This window comes from Melanotaenia boesemani, chromosome 2 (assembly GCF_017639745.1).
Source record: "Melanotaenia boesemani isolate fMelBoe1 chromosome 2, fMelBoe1.pri, whole genome shotgun sequence".
Taxonomy (NCBI): Eukaryota; Metazoa; Chordata; class Actinopteri; order Atheriniformes; family Melanotaeniidae; genus Melanotaenia; species Melanotaenia boesemani.
In genome coordinates, this window is record NC_055683.1 from 15844133 (window position 1) to 15861926 (window position 17794).

Below are 17794 nucleotides of genomic sequence, written 5' to 3' on the forward strand. Positions count from 1 at the left end.
ACTGTATAAACATAATGGCAACTCTCACCCAGGTCTGTTAAACACATGATCCCATCCGTTATGGCAATCTCATAAGTGGGTTGTGTGTATGTGTGTATTATCTGAGCTTGGCGTAGGTAGACAGGAAGCTTTTTGATACCCACACTGTGGTAAGTATGCTTACGGAATCCACTTTTAGTGGCTAAAGCTGCTACGTTACCCATTTAGCTGAAGCAGCTTTCTGAACCAAATATGTACTGTATTACTATTATTAATAGTAGCATCTTTAGGCAGTAGTAGAAAGTCTGACGAGCCTGAAATCTTTAGCTTGTTTACTTTTTCTTTTTAAGTGGCAGAAAATCTTTAGACCTGCTTTTGTTTTCTTTAAAATAAGACTGCTGTGCAATGTTTGGCCATTGGTTTTGGGTACTTTCTAGAAAGATGAACTGTTAAAACCCTACTCTTGATTTCTTCTCAATTACAATCTGCATTTATTAATATTAGGTACTTTAAAAAATGTGACATTTGATTATGCATACCAACAAAACCTCTAAACACAAGAGATGAGCAACTTAGATGGCAGAGTATATTGTAAAAACGTAAGAGGACTGGACTCTTCACACAATCAGTGATGTGACCAACAAATCCACCTACAATGTGCACCACACTCAGCTGTGATCCGGCAGCTGTAGTTATGGCAGCATTTATACTTCATGGTAAACAACCATGACTCAGGTGTAGTGAGAAGTGAAAGCAAGTGAAGTTTGGAGGCAGCATGACTGCACCCACATTGATTGGTTGAGAGCAGGCTAAACAACTAGCTAGTTTGACACATAGATATTGGTTAAATCATTAAAACGTTTCGTCCAGCACTGGTTCACGATAAAAACTAAATATGTGAAAAACTTTAAACAATTTTTTAAATTTGTAGATTGGTGTGAGTTTAATATATAAGAATTAGAGAATAAGAACGGAAATATTGCAATAACCAGTCTCTCAGAAAGTCCAGTCATCAGCCTGTCCTATCCCATAAAGAAGTCAGATAGTTGCTACGTAGCATGTGCTCACTAACGGTTGGGTTTCAGTCATGTGACTTTTGCAGATCCAAGTACTTCCAGCAAACTTGCTAAGATAATTTTAAAAAGTTGAGCTGTGTAATAAAATGAAACTGAAGTATTATACAAGCCTGTTTAACTCAGGTGTGCTGAAGCAGGGAAACATCTAAAACCTGCAGGATGGTGGCCTGGGAGGACCATATTCGGACTTCCCTGGTGTAAACAAACAGCAACCAGCTCACCTAGATTCTTCCTAGCTGCCCAGTCTTTGTCATCTTCATCAAAAAGATCGCTAAAACATCCTGGTGAATGAAGCTTTTGTTAAAGTAAGCTTTTATTGACCCATGAGCTTTAATTTACAGATATAAAATAGCAGAAGCTAAACTACAAGGACCATAACCGACTTTAACCAACTTCAACAAAGCTGTCATGTTTAGACTCAAACCAGTTTCCTCAGCGTCTTTTTTTATAAAACCGTTGGCTTGGTTTGCCTTTTTTATGGCTTCAGTAGGATCAGTTTTTTGATTTGAGCAATGGCGACATCCAAAAGCAGCAGACGTTTGGCATTTTCCAGCAAAGACATGTTTGCCATCCAAACTTGGTCGCCAGCTACTGTCATGCACAACTTATTAGGCGGGTGTGATGTCATGCCATAAAAATAGTATTTGGCTCATTTAAAGGATTAGGAAACATAAATCTTGAAGTGTGCAGGCTGCTGCTGCAGCTCGCTCCCAGTGAGAGCATTCTGCAGATGAAATGAGAGATGAAGACATGAAGGAGGGTTTCGGCAGATGTGCCTCTAAAAACCAGTGTTATGAAGATACAAGATTAACAAAATAAAATTCAAATTTTTGCAGATTCATGGTGTTTTTATTAGTCTGTCTGCATGTTTTGCTTTGGTGTAATAAACCTCCAGCAGGTGGTCACACGCCTGCACCACGCTCAGCTCAGCTGTGATCAGGCAGCCGTAGTAATGGCAGCATTTACGCTTCATGGTAAAACAACCACGACTCAGGCCACATCTCCACTTTCAGCTGCTCTGTGGCAACAGAGATCAGCAGTTAAATGTTTCAAGATCCAAGAAAATGAAAAGAGGTGACAGAAAAACAAAACAGAAGTGCATTCCTCTTCCCACCACCCGTATAGCTGGACATGACTGAGCAGGAAAATCCTCACAGTTATGTCTGATATGTACTCTTCCACAGTGCCTCAACACGATAAAAACTGCACCTTATTTTCTTATTGTCTCCATTATAAAGTGTACCATTTACTGGTACGCTGACCTTTCCTTGAGGAAATGTCTTGTTAATGGGACGTCACTGCATGTCAAAACCTGTTTCACAACACACGGTCCTCAGCCATCACACGGCTGCGAGGTTGTGACTAAATGACCATGAAGTTGTGAAAAAGTCCCCTCAGCATTCTGTGGGCATCTGTGGTTGCTGTTTGAGGAAGAAGCTAATGGTTCATTTCTGATTCTCTCTTTATTTCTCTTCTTAGTCTCCTTTTCGATTAGGCAACCTCTAAACCCATAAACATGCTGGAATTAGCAGTCGTTTGGGATCACATGTCCAACCACCCGCAAATCGTCCAAGTTTTCCTCCACCTGTGTGATTCATTTTAAATCTGCTGCTTCATCACGCTAACAAGCATTAAAGTGTTTTAGTACTGAGCAGGTAGCGAAAAAGGAGAAATGCAACAATTTTGGAAAAGTGGGAATTTCCATTTTGAAAATCGCTGTTTACAGAGTAGAAATGTAAACGGATGAATAAGCATCTCACCTTGATGGGTTCAGTGCTGAAACGAATCTTCCTACTAGGTGGGGGAGGCTCCTCTTCCTCAGGAAGGCCTGGAATTTCTGTACAACTGCTCTCCGGCTGATACGCCTCCTCATCTTCCTCCTCTTCCTCATCGTCATCATCTTCCAGCTGGCTTCCCCCGGAGTCGTCCTCCCCGAGCCCGCTGTACGCACTGATATCTACCAGATCTCCCTCCGAGTAATCCTCCCGCCTGGAGCCATCCTCATCATTATCCTCCTCTTCCTTGCCCCTCCACTCATCGTCAGCTCCCTTCTCGTCTGAGGACGGGGAAGACGATGGAGGCTCTTTCTCTCCGTTTTCCAGTAAAGTGTGGGCGTCCGTCTGAGCTAACCTGCCTTCAGTCTCAGATGCCCCGGCTGAGCCGTCCTGCTCTTCGGCCTGGAGCTCCAGCTCATGGACGCTAGAGCCCCTCGCTCCGGTCGCCACTGGCTGTGCACCTGGTTCTGGTTTAGCCTCAGACGATGACGATGAGGTGACAGTCACTGAGGATGATGAGGAAGATGAATTGGAGAGCTGTTCTCCTAAAAGTCCTAGTCCATCTTTCTCTTCACCTTTGCTCCTCTGCAGAGAACCTGCTGCTTCTGGTAGGTCTGCAGCCAGGTCCCCACTGTCTCCTCCATCTGTCTCCTCCTTGACCTCCTTACCTGCAGGGAGCACCTTCGTCTGCAAGAAAGATAGATCATGCTGTCATTCCATTTATTTGGTTTAGAAACATCTTTTAAAAACAGCTCTTCTTCTCACCTTCCTCTCAGCCACATCCTCTCTAGCAGGAGGTTTGGGTTTTGGGGCCAAAGCAGGGGCTGACCGACGTGGGGGGAGGTAGACGTTGTTTTTCAGGTCACTCTTCTCAAACACGGCGCTGAGTTGGCTCACAGTGGGGCTGACGGCCTCCCCGGGTCCGACCGAGGCTGCAGCAGAGGGAACGGCGGCAGGAGTGGAAGCAGGGAGATCGTCCAGTCGGTCCAGAGCTTCGGTGGAGCCGTTAAAACGAGCCACGACATCTAGACGGCTGTCCTGGAAGCCAGACGCACGCTCCTTCGTCAGCAAGATGCGATTTGTAGCAGCTTGCTTCTCCTGAACAAAAGAATGAATAAATAAATGAAAACGAGTCAATGATCTCAGAACATTTGAATTTAAATGAATAAATAAATAAATCTACACAGCTACAGAACGTACCTGAAGAGTCCGCTGTTCAAAGATCTTCCTGGTCTCTTGAAGCTTGGTGAGACCCATAGAAGAGCCCCCGCCGTCACCACCAGTCTTAGAGTCAAAGCGGTTGACCCTCTCTGAGACCGTACCCCCCATTTTCAACAGGGCGCTGTGGTCGACATGTTCATTGAGGCTAGAGGCTCTAGGAATGGAGAGTTTTAGTGCCTCATCTTTACCTACAAATGACCAAAAAAGAAAAAGAAGTCAGTGTATTAACCCTCCTTACTCATGTCAGAGTGTGGGACAGTTTTATCAGCCTGGTATTAACACTGGTAACTTCAGTTGGTCCATCAGTAGGTAAAATAACGTCAGCTGGTGTTATAGTGGCCAGATGTCACAATATCTAACAGAGTGGACCTTTAAAGCTACGCTACATAACTTTCCAACCTTAAAACGGTGTTTCTGACTTGTTTTGATGGTACACTGACATCCATTATGTACATTCCAGGAGCCATTACTGCCTTGCAATGTCCTTTAATTTCCAGCCTGTAGCATCATGTGATAGCAGTGTTTTGTTTCACAGCAACGTGTCACATGCCAATAACTGGATATCAACACACAGGCTATTTTGAGCCTGATTCATCTTAAGAAATACAGGACATCATCAGAGGAAGAGAGGAAAAGACAGAGAGAAAGGGACAGACTGACTTTTACTGGCTAGAGAAAGCTTAGAAAAGAGACACGATTTAAAACGAATGCTGAATTAGCCTTCATTAGTGAGCACCTCTAAACCTGTCAAAATTCAGTAGTATTGCTTTAAATGCATAACAGACTGATGTAAAAGCTACTTTATTCTCCTTCTCTGCACTGCATTTTTTTCTTTAACAAACTTAATCTAAAATCTAAGTATCAAGAGCAAAGGAGAGCAGCTAATTTAAAACCAGGTTAAGTTTTTCATTGTGGTGAAGAGTTAAAGCAGCACTATGTAACTTTCTGGTCTTAAAAAAACGCTTTTCTGACTCTTTTTGATGGCACATTGACATTAATTATGTACATTCCTGGAGCCGTCGCTGCTCAGCAGCATCTTAAGGCTGAAAAACATTTTACCTTTTTAGTGTTAAAGATGTATTTTTGTTGCATTTGTACTTTTATTGCACAAATGCAGTACTACATCTTAGAGGTGCGTGTAGGTTGTGATGGTGAGCCGAAGACAATTTTCCACTTTGGACAATAAAGCTATATTCTATTCTAACTTTTTCTTCCAGAACACGCTATCAACTGGATATCAACACACTGGATGTTTTGAACATGCACCATGGCTGATTCAGCAAATAAATGCAAGAGAAGGAAGGAAGTGAGGAAAAGACAAAGAGAAAGGGATAGAGCAAGAGATGACAGTCAGCATCAGACTGACTTTTACTGGTGGGAGAGATCTCAGAGAAGAGACAGGATTAAGACGAATGTTGAAATAATATATTGAATTAAGTGCAGCTGTACTTCTTTGAAGTTCCCATTAACCGGTTTATGGAGTGACATTCACTACTGTAAACTCAAATACTTCCTAATTGGAAGTTTGTTGGCTGCTCCCACCGAGGACATCTCGGCCCTCGCTGGTCAACTCCGGTGGCCTGAGCACTCGCTGCCAAAGATTTCCACTAACTTAACACAGAACCATCCGGGAAATCCTCTGCAGGCATTTGGGAAAAAGGGAGATAGAGTAAAATAAATGGTGTGATTGTGCTTTGGCAAGAAATGGCCAGCTTAGGGGGCCTGCTAAGATGGGTGGCAGTAGCTCAAGAGGAAGAGCGGTCATCTGCTAACTGGATCCCTTAACCACAACGCTAAGTGTCCTTGGGCAAGATAATAAACCTCAGATTGCTCCCACTGGGTTCATTAGTGGGAGTGTTTGTATGATAGAGAAAAGGCACTGCATAGCCTGTAGGACTGTACAGACCTAGAAGTGCTGCGAATCCCTTTGAGTGATCCGTATGACTAGAAAAGACCTGCTTACACTTATTGGCCAATTTATTAGGAACAGTTATTAGTTAACTAATCTGCCAGTCTAATCAGCCAATCGCATGGCAGCAACTTAACACATTTAGTCATGTAGACATGGTGAAGACGAGTTGCTGAAGTTCAAACTGAGCATCAGAATGAGGAAGAAAGTGGGTTTAAGTGACTTCGAGTGACTTTGGTCTGAGCATTTCTGTTGATCTACTGGGATTTTCACACACAACCATCTCCAGGGTTCACAGAGCATGGTCTGAAGTAGTGAAAATATCCAGTGAGCAGCAGTTGTCTGGACCAGAATGTCTTGTTGATGTGAGAGGTCAGAGGAGAATTGGCGGACTGGTTGGAGATGATAGAAAGACAACAGGGACACATATAACCACTAGTTACAACCAGGGTCTGCAGAATAGCAATGTGATGTGGTGGAACGGGAGATTCTCATCATGGATGTGCAGCAACTGTGTGATGCTGTCATATCAATATGGAGAAAACCTCTAAGGAAGGTTTCCAACACTTTGCTGAATCTGTAATACCAAGAATAAAGTCAGTTCTGATGGAAAAAGTGGGTACGACCCAGTACTAGCAAAATGGACGTGATATAGTGGCCATTGAGTGAATGAATGTACTCCATTTCTCTTGTGATCAGAACCTCGCTGATTATACACGAATCCAGCTGCTTCACAAGATAACAGCCTCTACTGCAGATCAAATCATCAGCATTTCTAAATCAGGAAAACAAAAATGACTCACTGAATCACCTCTCTTCAGATTCTTGGCTCAGAAAACAAGGAAATTAAGAACATATGATATAATCAAATAAAACTCTTAAACATTAAATTTGATTTCATGAAACCTCCATGTTTAGTGTCACCACAGATAATATAATCAATGGAAACATGCATTTTATTTACTAACAGCATATCTGCTACTCTTTTATCAGTATTTAGGGAGTTTAGACTAATGCTGACTTTTAATAAACATGTATAAGATTTATCAGACTTATAGAGAAAAAAGACTTCTCAGGATGAACACCATACTTAAGTGTTTTTTTCATAATTGGACAAGTATGTGAGTCAGTTAAATGTTTACAACAGGAAAGGCTTTGAGTACGTGGCCTACACATGTTTGGCAAACTCAGGTAACATCTCGGGAAATTACTTTTGGCCGGAGCTGCTGGAGAGCAACCGTCTACAGCTCCAATAAAACCAGAGGAACAGATATGAAGCTAGGAGAGGGACACAGGTTTTGTAACTTGTTTGTAGGTGGAGCAGAAGTCTGAAAACGCAGGTAAATTTTACATGTCACAAAAAAAGTGCAAAACATTTGTCCCACATATACTTGTATTGTAATGGGCTCGACACACGGGAGACGACGTTGCTCCTTCTCCATCTATTCCTATGGAACCTGCGTATTGAGGTGAAAATCGCTGCCCTCCTCCAGCCAAGCGACAGGCAGCATTCGTGCATGTGAAATGTTGCACTCGTTCATGTAGACGTGCACACGGGGGCTTGCGACGCGACACAAGAAAATAGAAATATATTAAATTTTTGTCGCTGTCGCAAGTCACTACAACCAACCAGCGAAGGGCTTCAAGGACTGACCAATGACAGCAGGCTAGACAGCGCAGTCATGGAGGAAGATCATTTTAGCTGTATCTGACTTTCCCGCACTTTAGGATACTTCACACAAACATTATAGAGATGTAAATGAAAAGGCAGCCGTGTGGCGCCAGGGTGAATCTGTCCGAACTTAGGCCCTGGATTTATCTGGATCAGCCTTGAGATCCACCATCAAACGAGGATATTCACCGTGCTGTTTCCTCATTTGTAAGATCAGATGAACCCAGGGTTGTCTTTCTATTTGTACAATTTCTGTCAATTCGAGCAGAATCTGCTGACTCATCCTTCATGTCTCCTCTGTCACAGACTGGTTTGAAAATGCCAAATTCCCTCCAATATCATAACCAATCAAATTTCTTGGAGAAAAGCGATCCGAGAGCGTGACGCTGCTGTTTGTCATGTCCCGTGTGTTCGTTTTCACCAGGGTGGCGATGAGTTTCGCCTGTCGCCGTCGTTGGTCGCCCCCCCGTGTGTCGAGCATAAGACTTGTAAAATTTACTTGTATTTTCTGCCTTGCAGAAATAATCTGTATTTTTAGATTTGATGTGTATCCGTACTTTCTTATTTTTACTATTTCAAATATGGAGATACAAGTTACAAAACATACGTCCCTATCCTAGCTCCATACACATACTACCAATTTTTAAGAGTTCTAAATAATATATTTAGTTCATGATTTTAGTTTACATTGCTGTTAGATGGCATCAGTAATGCAGCACTTCAAAGAGGGTTCAAGTGATGCTAAATCCGACCATCGCTCTACCCATCTTACACCTCACTGCAGGTGTGTTCTACCAGGGTTACTCTAGGTCTCTTCATACTTATCGTTAAATAAATACATCCAGCTATTTGGGTTCCATACCTATCGTTTTGGCTCCGTCCTCCTCATCGCCAGGAGACTGCATCTGCATGAACATGTTCTTGATGCGGTGAACATTCGATCCATATCTCCGGCCCCTTCCAGTCGGGCGGGGCAGGAGAGGGGGTTTTCCAGAGGGGTCGGAGCCTCCGTTCGGAGCGTTGTTGAGATGGTCAGTGGCCTTTTTCAGTGCCGCCAATCCCGCTTCGTAAGCGTTGCGGTGGGGAGATGGACTCCGTAAATTGGAGCTCCCGTTGCTCCCGCCGGAAGCCCCATTGCTCCCTGTGGCCGATGGGGGCTCAGTCTTCATCATGTTTGGAAAGTCAAATGCCCCCAGGTGAAGAACAGGCTTGCAAGGACAGAGGCGGCTGCATCCTGGAGCTCTTTGATTTTCACCTCCTGAATCAAACAGAGACAAATCACGTGTTGATACGTTTCATGTGCAATCTAGAAAAATTAAAATCCTTTTTTCTTTTATTTATTTTCCTTAAAACAGATAGATATGGAGCGAAATGTGCTACAATGATCCACAACTAGATCTGAATCACAGAGCGATTCCTATAAAATAGATATATAGAGAGCAAAGCTCTGCTGTCAGCCACAGCAAAAACCTGACGTTGCACATTCTTAACATGACGTGTACAACTGCCTCGCTGTGATGTTCATAGCACCCACATGAGCCATCAGAATAAACAATGGAAATGATGGCACACTAAAGCCTGACTTGTGGGAGTCTTCGTGTTGCTGCTCTGCATGCAAAACTTATCTCTGAGCCCGTCTGGGGTCAGGACAGTCCCGCGGTTCCCAGGCATCCGAGAGCTTTGTTACAATGACGCCTCAATGTTTTCAACTCAATTTCTGCATCTTAAAACAACAACAGCACCGAGACCAAAGTTATTAACTGGGTTTTAAGATTGAATAAAATATTGATCTTTAAATCCACGAAAAAAGAAGAGTACACTATGACTGGACACAGATTTTAGTAGGCTGGCACAAAAATGTGACCTCATTAATCTATCCGATTTTATTTTTTATTTATTTTCTCTTTCTTTTTTTTATTGTTGCGTTTATTTCTGCTTTTTTTATGGAATACATTACATAAGACAAGTCTTAGCGTTGGTTTGATTAAGTAGGCTTATTATTAGCATTCATTTTGAGTCAATATTCAGTGTGAAATCTACAATCAACTCATTCCCAACACCTGATATTTTGTATTGGTAACAATTACAGCCAGAAAGATAGCTGAGTTATTTGTAACTGAACTATTTTTATTTCACTTTGACAGATGAAAAACTAGCCACACAAAAACTTCTACTACAGCTACAGCTGCTAACAGCCTCTATCTTTATAAGCATCTTGATGATTTTATGAGCTCCACTCATCCCATTTTTTGCCTGACTGACTTTGTGACTGACTTTGGGTGATTATAGGTCATGTTGTCTTGTGACAAGCTTACAAAACTAATGTAAGCAAATTTTTCAGCCTAAAAAAAAAAAAAATCTGCTCCATTTCTGATGTGGAAGCTAATGGTGAGTTAGCTATGTTAGATATGCTAACATTTGTGGTTAAAAAACAATATAAAATATATTATTTGACTTTAAAACTTTTTAAAGAAAAAAGGTTGAACATAGTGGTCAAGAAACAGTTTGGGTGACACGTAATTAAGCTAGCACTCTGTTGCATGCTAACTAGCAATAAAGAGCTATTACGGTTCAGAATCTGAATACCTTATTAATCCCGGAGGAAATTGTGTACACAGTCGCTCCGTATCAAATAAGAAAGGATAAGCTAAAGATAGCAAACACAATAAGAAAAATTAAAAATTCGTTGCAATATCTATATAAACAAATACAGAATCAATCCTGCCAGTGAGTAATATATGGACAGTAAAGTGTAAATGTATTGCAAAGCGAGCTCATTGCTTGGTTTAATTTAAATAAAGATAAAATTAGTTTAAAGGCAATTGCCTCCATGTATATATATTGGTTTTCCTGCTTAAAACAGCTTCAGGGAGTCTTGAACCAGAATGGTGTCTTCATTAGCCCATTTAGCTAGAAAATGTGAATTTTACATCACACATGAGCTTGTTTAGGTGCTAATTGTATTCCTGCTTGTTCTAAAGCTGTTTCATATGGACACAGACCCAGAAATCTTACTTTAGGAAGGCGTTTCTATGCTCAAATTGTAGGACTGGCCTCTAAAACAATATCTAAGTCCATTCTTTTTTCTTTTAGCTGCGTCAGGAAGCTTCAGCCACTGAAAAAGAGCTGAGCTAGCTAAGCAACCTCAATTTCTAATCTTCATAACCAAATGCTAAAAAAATGTTTAACATATCTTTGAGGTGGATCAGATTTTGGCATAGTACTGGCTAATCAATAGGCAGATCTTATTAAGTAGTGTGATAAAATTACTCCCCATAAGGTTCTTCTTTATCCTTTTTACTTTTGTCATTTCTTTTCTCTTACATTTGACCATTTTAAGCCAAACAAAACAAAATCTAACCAGGCAACACTTTTGCTAGGTTCCTGATTTTCCTTTTCTCTTAATTTATGATTATTCCTAACAGAAACAATCAGAAGTACATCTGTGATGCCGAGCATTACTCTCAGCATGGTAGCTAACCAGCTGGGTTCATCAGAAGTTGTTTCAGATTTTTCCAACAGCTCGCTGCTGGACATCATCTTTGAGATTTTATAGATTATGTTTGTGCTTCTCTAGTGTTTGCTTTTGTTTTACTGTCTTATAATTGGCATTCTGGGATACGACCAGTGGAATTTTGGGTCACATATGATCAGAAACAAACATGGCCGTTCTCTGGTTAAGAAAATAGTCGCAGGGTACTTCTTACTGCAGTAACCTGGTGTAAAATTCCTTATATACGCCGTTTGCTTGAACAACTAGGGAATTTCTTTTGATTAAAGCCGTTTCAGAAGTTAAAAATGTGCTTTTCTGTGGCCTCATCTTTAACAACTCTTAGGTTAGCTCCCTGTCAGACTGAGAGGTAGTTGGATGTTTGTGGGAGCTGTTGACGAGCACTATGCAGAGGTATATTTTCAGCTCTAACAAAACCAATCCAGGAGTGAGAGTGAGAACAGTGCTGCCAAAGAGTGTCACGATGCAGCTGTTTACCACTTTTAAAAAGCGAAATGAACATGAAATAGTTTTCAGCTCAGATGGACAAATCTAATTTTTCCAGCGCAGTCTGTGGGATTTGTGTGAAAACTCACAGCTAAAGTGACAGAACATGCTCTTCTTCTGGAGGCAACAATAACCCATAAAAATGGCAGTCTGACAGTAAGCAGCCTCTGCTTTTAGATTGGCTCTTTGAGTTTGAATACATAAAACACTAGAGATAAATTTCCCCTTAAGGTCCAAACCTAATCAGGACGTACAATGAGGATGTTGTTAATACACTTTTTCAGTAGTAATTAAACATTGAACATGTCAAATATTTGTCATTATTGCTGCTCAGGTATGAAAACTTGATGATTCTTTGGTCAAATATCGAAGTAATCTGAATATAAACTGTTTTCACAGTGGTCTTTATGAGGTAATTAACTGATTTCACATCTAAAACAAATTAATCAATAATGTAGGTCATTTTAAGCTGCAGCACTAAAGATTACTGAAAGGGTAGTTGGTAAAACTGTTTACAGTATTGTCTGGCCCCACAGCAACTCCAGATGGCACAGCTAACACACACATACAGCAGTTAGTCTTGTGACAGTTTCTTGCCAAATAACAGATCACATACTGAAAATGTGAAGCTAAGTGAGCAACTCTAGTGCAAAGCAAATAACTTCTATAGATGCTGCTTGAAACACATATTACACAGCTCTATGGAGCTAAGGTACGGACATAAGTTTTGTAACTTATATGTCCATATTTGAAATTGTAAAAACAAGTTCAGGTACAAATCAAATCTACAAATACAGATTAATTCTGCCAGTCTAACAATACAAGCTAGTTTTATGTGGGACAAATGTTTTTTTTTCTTCTAAAACTTCTGTTTTATGGGGGTGTAAATCTTTAGGAACATCAAAATTTGAAGGAATTATGATTCAAAATGTTCTAGTTGTGTTTATCCACAATGCCTTTCACTTGGTTCACACAAAACAAACCAAAACCTACGTTTGTAGGCAGACCAGAGTTGACTTATTTTATTCACATCAGCATTAATTTGCGTATTCACACGGCTCCAAACAAACTGGCTTTCACAAACAAAGAAAGCCTCCCAGAGAAGCAGAAGTACTTCCTGATGCTAGCTTTTAATGCAGCGGGTGAAGGTTGGATTTCACGCTCAGCCCTCATGTCTGTTATGTGCACGCCACAGATTCGATTCAATTACTATTCAGATGGCTGTGACGCAATTATAAATCAATTATTGATGAATCTTTTTGTAACAATGTGTGACATGATTTCTCGTATTTCTGGGGAAAAACAACGAAGAAGAAGGCTGGTTCATCTATTGGTTAATGCAGGACAATTTTCTGTTTTCACTACACCAAAGCAAAACGTGGACCTGCATCAGAAAACTTGTATTTTATGATATGTCAAATTTACCCGTATTTTCTGACTTATACAATTTTACATGTATATTACGACTTTTATTGCTTGTTGTTAGAATTACAAAAAGGGAAAAACAAGTTACAAAACGTGTACATGTTGCAAAATTGGAGACACAAGTTTAAAAAAAAAAAAGGTTATGTCCCAATCTTGGCTCCATACTTGGCCTGCCCACTTTCCTGTTATTGTTAAGATGAAGCTGGTGGCTCTAACTGGTGGTGATTGTGGTCTAACTGGTTAACACAACCTGACATGCACAAACCCTTAGATACACAACACAGATGCACACAATCTGAATCCAGTCTCCATAACTCTGTAGCTCCATCTCAGCATGACATGGTGCATCTCTTCTTCGGCTGTGCTGCAGCCAGTTAGAAAGAAACGACAAAATACAGCAGCAGAAACAGCAGGCTCTTCTTTCCAAGAACGGTCCCTTAATCCCCCACGGTCTGGGTTTGCTTCCTGCTATTCAATCTGGATTCTCACTCTTAACTGCGCTTTGGTTTTCCTGTTTGGGAAGGATTAAGGAGTGCAGCTTTACATGACAATGCCAGTTTACTTCATGTCATAAGCATCTCTGCCACACACTTCCCTAAAATCACTTCTTTCTGGGCTGAGTGGCTTATCTAATCTCAGCCTGGTTTCCAGTGAGTTGTATTTACCTTCTAAACTAAGCTCCCAGCCTCCTCCCACAGATCATACACACACTCAATATGCAAGTTAGGCCAATGCAATGTTGGATTAAAACAACGGAGCCTTTTCTGTCTGCACCAATGATGACATTTGACAGTTAATCCATCTATGGGAGGTCCCTGAACGCCTCCTTCTATCTTTAAATCCAGTCAGCAGTCACATCTGTCTGCGTGTGTTGTCAACAACATGGTCAGTACAGACTATGAGAGACTGCAGTCAGTTATGTAGATGTTTTCTTCAACCCTCCAAGCATCTCTGTATCACTGCGTGTCAGCGTGCGTCACGCACACAGTCCCCAACAGAAGGCACATTATAGTAAACACAATGACTCCATCTATTCACATCACAATCCCTGCATCTCTGGAGAAGACTCCCAGGCCTGGCCTAGTGCAAAGATTCAATCTGGTAGACACACTGCGTGCTCCTGCTGCTATTGGCTAGTAGCAGAAAAGCTTTGTTGGCGTACGCGACATATGCCGCACACTCAGGACTCCTATCTGAAAACCCCATTTTTAAAGGAGCTACTTTTTTGACAAGTGTACATCAGTTATTCATTAAAATATTAAAGTTACTGTAGTCATTATATTACACTTATTAATTCGGCATAAATGTAAACCTCAATGAAGCATTTATTAAAGTGGAAAAATACACTTTAGTGGAAGGCGACGTCCACTACAATTAGACTTTAAAGTTTGATTTTTATTTAAATAAAACGGGGTCTGGTGATTAAAATTAGGTCGAATACAAGACAAGGCGTTGCGGAATCCATTTAAGTCTCCGCTGAAGTCCAAAGAGGTTATTTAACCACCAGGACGTATAGGAATGTACAATAGCAGGTTTTGGTAATGAAGTTCTGTGTGACGCTTTCTGGGGGGGAAAGTGAACGGTTATTGGTTGTTCCGGTTGTGTCTCCTTGTTGTGATTTACCGCGTCTTTCAGGTCCAGCGTGTTGCGATAACAGCAGACGAACAGCCGGAGTTGTGACTGAATAAAACAGTGTCACCGCCTGGCTTATGAGGCAGAAGGCAGACGGTTTTAGGGCCCAGCTGGGAGTCTGCTGCTGCTGCTGGGCTGCGTCGCTTCCTTCCTGCAGTCTCTCCCTTTGCCTCAGGCAAACAGCAAATTCGAACACGGTGAACCGTTAAAAACCGTTAAGCCTCTCACCAGCCTCACCTTATATTCCAGTTGGTTGAAGCAGCCCGGTGCCCGTTAGGATCCGCGGTAGAAACAATCCATTGTCCTGCTGCTGTTGCTGCTGATTCCTCCTGCGAGTGCCTGCCTCCTCTCTGCTCCTCCTCCTCCTCCTTTCTCTCATCATCTGTTTTCCTCCATCCCTCTCTCTTCTCCTCGCCCTTCCCCTCACCCTGAACTCTATTTCCCTTTCTCAATCTGCTCTTTTATTCCACGTTTATCCTCCACTTTTAATCTTTCTAACTGCCGTTCAGACCTCGTTCCATGAGGTGTATTACAATCTGCTCCCCCAGGAGGTTAAATCCACCTAATTTCTAAATGGTTAACCTCCAATACTCACCAATTAATCAAAGGTCAGAGATTATCAAATATAAACTCAGGTAAGAATCCTGTTATGGTGTCTGACTGACTTTTAAATTCTGTGTAGGAGGAAATGACAGCTCAGTGCAAACAGGGACATTTCAGTTACAGTAGAGTCGAAACGACACCTGCTGGAGAAAACCTGCTACTGCAGCTATCAGATAGCAAAAGTTGTTAATTCAACCTTAAAAATGGTTAACTAATTGTAAAGTTTGTGGACTAAGATATTAGAAAATACATTTTAAAGATGTGTAATTGAATTACCATGGTATTGGTTAAATTTGAACTAGTAGTAACTATCTGACCTTGAAAATTTGTGTTTGACTCGTTTGATGGTACAATGAAACTCATTATGTACATTCCTTGAGCACGATCCTGAGGCTCGAAAACGAGGCTGAAGTTAGCTTCCGATTCGCAGCTTCCGATTCGCCAAAGGCGTAAAGGGCAATTCCACTTAATTTTTTAGACTTAACCCGTTTTAAACATGGTCCTATTAAAAAACTACAATACTTAACCTATCCAAATCTGGACTCAAATCTTCTAATCAGGATGTAGATTGATAAAAACACAGTTTGTGATTTGTGAAACCTTTATTCTATTTGTGAAAATGCAAAATAGCCTCATTTTATCTCATTTTTTGCATCTGGACCACATTAGACCTGGTCCTGTCGGAAAACTACAGCACTTAGACTCTTCAAACCTGGACTCAAATGTTCTACACAGCCCATTGATTCATAAAAACTCGGTCTCTGATTTGTGAAACCTTTATTCTATTTGTGAAAATGCAAATTACCCCCATTTTATCACATTTTTTCCATCTGGACCACATTAGACCTGGTCCTGTTGGAAAACTACAGTACTTAGACTCTTCAAACCTGGACTCAAATGTTCTTCACAGCCCATAGATTCATAAAAAAGAAGTCTCTGATTTGTGAAACCTTTATTCTATTTGTGAAAATGCAAATGAGCCTCGTTTTGTTACATTTTTGGCACCTGGACCACATTAGACCAGGTCCTGTTGGAAAACTACAGCACTTAGACTCTTCAAACCTGGACTCAAATGTTCTAATCAGGATGTAGATTCATAAAAAAGAAGTCTCTGATTTGTGAAACCTTTATTCTATTTGTGAAAATGCAAATGAGCCTCGTTTTGTTACATTTTTGGCATCTGGACCACATTAGACCAGGTCCTGTTGGAAAACTACAGCACTTAGACTCTTCAAACCTGGACTCAAATGTCCTTCAGAGTCCTTAGATTCATAAAAACCAAGTCTCTGATTTGTGAAACCTTTATTCTATTTGTGAAAATGCAAATGAGCCTCGTTTTGTCACATTTTTGGCACCTGGACCACATTAGACCAGGTCCTGTTGGAAAACTACAGCACTTAGACTCTTCAAACCTGGACTCAAATGTTCTTCACAGCCCATAGATTCATAAAAAAGAAGTCTCTGATTTGTGAAACCTTTATTCTATTTGTGAAAATGCAAATGAGCCTCGTTTTGTTACATTTTTGGCATCTGGACCACATTAGACCAGGTCCTGTTGGAAAACTACAGCACTTAGACTCTTCAAACCTGGACTCAAATGTTCTTCACAGCCCATAGATTCATAAAAAAGAAGTCTCTGATTTGTGAAACCTCTATTCTATTTGTGAAAATGCAAATTACCCCCATTTTATCACATTTTTTCCATCTGGACCACATTAGACCTGGTCCTGTTGGAAAACTACAGCACTTAGACTCTTCAAACCTGGACTCAAATGTCCTTCAGAGTCCTTAGATTCATAAAAACCAAGTCTCTGATTTGTGAAACCTTTATTCTAAGTTTGGCATCAAAACCTCAGTGCAGTGCTATATGAAAGTGGTAAAAAAAACAAACTTTTTTGTCGGTAAACTTCGCATGTTAATGTGCCTTTTGACAAACACACACACGCAGACACACACGCAGACACACATACACGCACACACCTATACACACACACACACACATATATACTGTACATATCGTTAAAATCTATTCTTCATTGTTGCTATAGTTAACTACACTAAAGACTAAGCCCATAAATAATTTGGCTAAAAAGATTATAAGCCTATTTAGAGTCAGCATGGTTGAAAAAGAAAATAAAGAAAGAAAATACTGTTTTAGATTAGTGGATATGGTGTCAATTGTCATTTTCTAGCCAAGGACCGACCGTCGTACTTAAGGTAAGACGGTAAGCTAGACGTTGTAGGTCACCTCAACGCTACAGGTTCTAATACAGGTTTCGAGACATCCAGGTCCGACTACTGATGTTCCAGAAAAAATAATGCAGTTTGCGGTTGCATATCTGAGCCAGTTCAACCCATCTGCAATCTCTCGGTAAGTTGTTTAAATAGGCTACTGCACTTTCAAACCAGATTCGAAATGTTTATTTGAGGTTGCTCTACTTTAAATAAACCGAGGCCAAGATTAATTTTAAAAGATTCTCCAGAAGCATAGCGATATTATGCTAA

At 40.9% G+C, this 17794-nt stretch overlaps 1 protein-coding gene across 2 annotated transcripts in view; it reads right to left on the reverse strand.

The window, feature by feature from the left end:
* Positions 1-15267, reverse strand: part of LOC121647418 (neurabin-2-like) — a 33348-nt gene extending 18081 nt beyond the window's left edge. The window contains exons 1-5 of one of the 2 annotated variants that reach the window (XM_041996807.1): positions 14924-15267; positions 8495-8890; positions 4031-4239; positions 3596-3928; positions 2816-3517 (exon numbers count right to left, since the gene is read on the reverse strand). In XM_041996807.1, coding sequence (XP_041852741.1) covers positions 2816-3517; positions 3596-3928; positions 4031-4239; positions 8495-8804 — 1554 coding nt within the window. In that variant the 5' untranslated portion in view covers positions 8805-8890; positions 14924-15267. The other variant, XM_041996817.1, reaches the window with a different exon arrangement.
* Between the last annotated feature and the right edge of the window lie 2527 nt (positions 15268-17794).